We start from the raw sequence: 4896 nt of genomic DNA on the forward strand, positions 1-4896 counted from the left end.
TTTTTTTTAAAAAAAGCATGCATATTTTATGAAATATAATATCTTAAGCCACATTAACTTGAATATTATCTGCAATAAACTATATTATATATCAATTAATTTTATGACTATTTAAAAATTTTTTATATATCCAATATAACATTGAAATATATCAATAAATTCTAATGATTCCATCAAAGCTCTTATTATCATAACAAAATATTCACAATATTTATTTTATAATTAAAAGAATTGGCAAAAGAAAATTAATTGTTATATTATTGACAAGAATAAATTTTTATTATGTTTAATTCCAATTAGAACTAGAAATTACAAAAATAGTATGCTGGTAATGAGAGAAATATCCAAGCTCAATCAAACATGTTTTCTTGATGTGTTTTCAATATTCTTGAAGATAGAAAAATACAAAATTGAAAACAAGTAAAAAAAAAAGGATCCAAACATGATCACCTTTAACATTTGTATGCTAAGTTGTATTTGTATATACCACCACATGTGAACAATATTCAATAGTTTTATTTGTCCAATCAAATAAAAGTTATTAACCTCAATGCAAAACAAATATCCAAAAAGTTGATGACCGTCCTTTTCATGAATCCCAACTCCAATGAAAAAAAAGGTTAAGCAAATCATTAATGACATTATTTAGAAGTAAAATTTGATAAGTGTCAGGACTCGGAAAAAAAACTAACCTCACCAAGAAACAAGGCAGAAAGCAGAACCGAGAAGAACGGTTCCATAGCTTTGATTGTATGTGTAAATGATACAGCAACTTTTCCAAGGCTCATATTAGTGAAAAGGTTGCCTAATGTATGGACCATGGCCAGCGGAAGAATAGCTACAAGCTGCAACAATGAAGGTTTCAACAATTAGATAACTTTGTGACCACTAACTTGGTTTTCTAGGAAATAGTATTACGCATATTAGATATGTAAATACCTGTGAAGAAGTAATCTTCGGCCTCCTATAAAGAGTTGTCGTCCACATAAAAAGGACAAGAACAGTTCCAATGAGAAACTGACAAGTAGTGATTGTCAACGGGTTGGGAAAAACTTTGAGCACCTATGGAAAAAGAGAAGAAGTTATGTTGATGTAGTTAAACACAGAACGTTCTGTACAAACAAAGATAAAATGATAAAAAGAAAAAAATAAAAAAGAAGAATATTTTTCCATTTAGCTTCATTGAAGAACTTAGTAGAAAAAAATAAAGGTTCCAATTAATGTGCATTATTAAAGTTGCCTCCTTTTCAGAGGATAGAAGCTTTGATGAGGCAGGATTTAAGTTCTCCCATTTCTGCTATCACATTAAATACTACAAACTTGCCGTAAAGAGAAAGAATAATTGGAATGCTTATAGTTGCCAACAATGCTAATTCATGAGGCACAACATAAATACCAAATATAATAAAAAGAACAGTGTTTTTAGTTCCCAGGATTAAACTAGAGGGTCAAGTAAATTATAAACTTCTGGGCAATAGCCCTTCTCAAGGAATCAAACCTTGGCCTCCACAAAGGGGATCCAAAAATAAAAAACTCAATCAAGCCAGAATTATTTTATATCTAACATGTAGCGTATAAAAATTCAAAAGCCAAAGTACCCAATTGTTTAAATACCTTCCAGTACATGGATCTAAAAAAGGAAAAGAAGTACAGCACAGCAGCACTTTCACATAAATGCAAACGCAATTCATTTGATATTTGTTGCAAGTTTCTATTTACAAACAAGCGGGCCTAAAAAGCTTCACTTTGTTTCAACCTAGAATATTGTAATTTCTTAAATTGACAAACACAATTATGCTCCTAGCCAGCGTAGATTACACTTTCAACAATTAATTTATTACGATAAAGCAGATCAAATATAGATGGAGAATTGAATATGAAATATGCAGAAAATGGTTGAAATTTAACAATATCATTGAGAATTGAACAAAAGATTGCCAAAGGGATATGAAGGAGCAATATGAAACAATTCTGCACATGATGAGTCAAGGATTTAAGAAGCCTTCCTTGTCATCATTTATGTTAAAAATATAAGAAATTATCAACATTAAGTCTAAAATAAACAAAATGAAACAATTGGAAATGAAATAAAAAAGAATTGTAGCACAAAAATGTTATGAGGTGGTGCTAAATTGAAAAGACAAAGTCAATAGATGATCACCATCAACATTCTTATACCAGAAATTGGGTTCGGTTTAACGAATAATCTCCATTCATGCCTTTTAAGTGCTAAATGAAAAGTTTAGTATATTTTACACAAGCCTTTCTATAAATTTCTAGCTAATATTATCCTTAGCCTACTCATTCTTATTTCATAATTCTTTCAAATTGAGGGTTTAATAATATTTTTGACATGCGTTGCTTTTTAAAAACTGATGCATCATGATTCTTAAATGCACAGGAATGCAGAACGGTAAGCATAATACAACATATATAACTCCATTGTGGAATCACAATCATAGCCAAAATATTTGTGATAAACAGTTTATCCATCTTCATGAAAGTTTTCACAAGTTTATAGCATATCAAACAACATACTACTAACAAACAAAGCTTAAATTTGATTATCTGATTTATTGGTCCATCTCCAAGTCCAGACTGTTTATCTTGACTCTTTGGCCAAATATTAATCCTATTTCTTTCCAATTTTTACAGACTATTTGTATTCTTATGAATTTTGGACTTCTCCCATAAATTCATGGATGAAAAATGCTGGATATAAGCATAGAATTTAGGGTGTAATCATCATATTTTGAATACAATTTCAAAGTTCTCCCTTTTCCAAACTTAGCTTGGTGCTTAGCAGGCTAGTTTGCCATGTCTCTTCCTTTAATGAGTTTGAGTAATGTGCTACATTTTTTATGAGGAAGAGGTGATTATCTAGTTATTTTATGTGTTGTCCAAATAACATTTAGACGGTCGACCCAAGTAAAAGTGGTATCAGAGCCTAACCTCTACATCAAGTGATCGCAAAGCCTAATCTCTACATCAAGTGGTTTTAAAGCCTAACCTGAGAATTGTGCGAGTGAAGATGAAGTTGCACTAAGCTCCCAATTAAACTTGTGCATGAAAATATGGTGTTTTACTTGGTGAAAGTTTCCTCAAATTTGCAATTATAAATTTATTTAGTTTTAATTACAGTTATTTATTAAGAACAACTATACTGTTTTGTATGATTGTTTGTGAATCATATGATATTTGCATGAAGTTTAAATAGTTTTCTTAACTTTCTTTAAATAGCCTAAACAAGCGTCCTTGAACTAACAAAACCTTCATTAAACCTTGGTAAGGAGTGCATTTCAATTTTAAAACCTTTCTTCGAATAAAAACCTAATGTTATTTTCATTAAGATCAACTAGCATGGATTTTAGTTAAGTTATTTGAAAAAAAAATATTACATTTGTTTTCAATAATCTCCTAAAGAACTTTTAAATTCATTAAAAATACAAAAATAAAATTCATATTTTTTTCTCATTTGCCTGATATTTTGCATTCATCATCATGTCCACTTGGCAAAATCAATAGATCCTCTTGAATTACAATCCAAAAATCTAGAACAGGCACTACGTTTAATACTTACGAAAATAAAGTTTGCCATCTTATAGTAAAGTTCACTCAACTTTTTTTAGGGTTCATAAACCTAACAATTTTTTAAATCGACTCAAACAAATGAATGCACTTTAACGTTTTTCTTTACACTATCGTTTAAAACTGCTCCATCAATAACGAAAGCACAAAACAATTATAAATTTAATAGAAATCACGAATTGACCAATCAACAATTATTAAAGATCCGTAGAAAGAAATAGATAGAGTGCGGAAAACATAGTTACCAATAAGTAACACTAATACGTCCACATCCGTAGAAAGAAATAGATAGAGTGCGGAAAACATTGCATAGTTACCAATAAGTAACACTAATACGTCCACAAATCATAATTTCAATACAAAAAAAGGTTTTTCAAATTAAGATCACCTAATTACGTCTTAAACAGAAAACTAGAACATCAAGGATAAGTGAGATCCGATCAAGGCCAAATTAAATCATATCGTGGCCAAGCAACCCAGCAAAAAACCAACCCCGCAAATACAAGAAAATGCTTAAAGCAAACGGAGAAAAGGGCAAAAACTACCTGCTTGTTATAGATGTTGAAGTAGATATTAAATAGGTACCAAAGTCCGAAGAGCGAGCCAAGCAGCAGCGTCTGCACCAATTCATTGGCCTTGGCGGGACTCTCATCGGCGCTTTCCGGTATGGAGCTCGCCCTCACAGCGAGATCGGGTCGCCGCGAAGGAGAGGAAGAGATGGCATGTTCCCATCCACCGAGCCGTGGCGATATGGCGCGTAGGCCGCCGCCGGCGACGCAGCCTCGGATCAAAGCAGTCGGCAGCTTCACTGTGGGGGAGGCGGAAAGGATCCGGCATCTAGGGTTAGGGTTTGTGCTCCGTGATCGGAGAAGAGGAGTGGAAGGCGAGAGGGAAAATGCTGCGCTCTGCATTATTGGGAAAAATTTTTCTCCTTGCGCCTACCTACTCTCCCCCTTCCCGTCCATTCATGAAACAGAACGGGGAGTATATAATCGATGAATTTTCCGCCATTGTCACGTGGAACGAGCGGAAAACTTTCCGTTGAAATGGACCAAAGGCGCTGCGGGATGCGGATCTAACGATGCCAGCGCACCTTCCCACCAACCTTGTGGCTTGCCGTAATAAACTCGCACGTGCTTTTAGGTGAGATTCTTGTTTAACCTATTTAATTAGGGTTACATGCCACTTAATTCCCATATATTTGCATGATAAGTATTTAAGTTCTAATTTTTATATTGGTGTCATTTTATTTATATATGAAAATGTATAGATCATTTTTTAAATTTTTAAAGTAATGATATGTTTATG

The 4896-nt window shown here is 32.8% G+C and overlaps 1 protein-coding gene across 1 annotated transcript in view; it reads right to left on the reverse strand.

The window, feature by feature from the left end:
• LOC110018722 (phosphoenolpyruvate/phosphate translocator 2, chloroplastic) overlaps positions 1-4678 on the reverse strand; it is a 16658-nt gene extending 11980 nt beyond the window's left edge. The window contains exons 1-3 of the mRNA XM_020716133.1: positions 4134-4678; positions 940-1062; positions 693-845 (exon numbers count right to left, since the gene is read on the reverse strand). Of these exons, the coding sequence (XP_020571792.1) occupies positions 693-845; positions 940-1062; positions 4134-4499 (642 nt within the window). The 5' untranslated portion in view covers positions 4500-4678. The remainder of the gene's footprint in view (positions 1-692; positions 846-939; positions 1063-4133) is intronic.
• Between the last annotated feature and the right edge of the window lie 218 nt (positions 4679-4896).

This window comes from Phalaenopsis equestris, unplaced genomic scaffold (genome assembly GCF_001263595.1).
Source record: "Phalaenopsis equestris unplaced genomic scaffold, ASM126359v1 Scaffold000032, whole genome shotgun sequence".
Taxonomy (NCBI): Eukaryota; Viridiplantae; Streptophyta; class Magnoliopsida; order Asparagales; family Orchidaceae; genus Phalaenopsis; species Phalaenopsis equestris.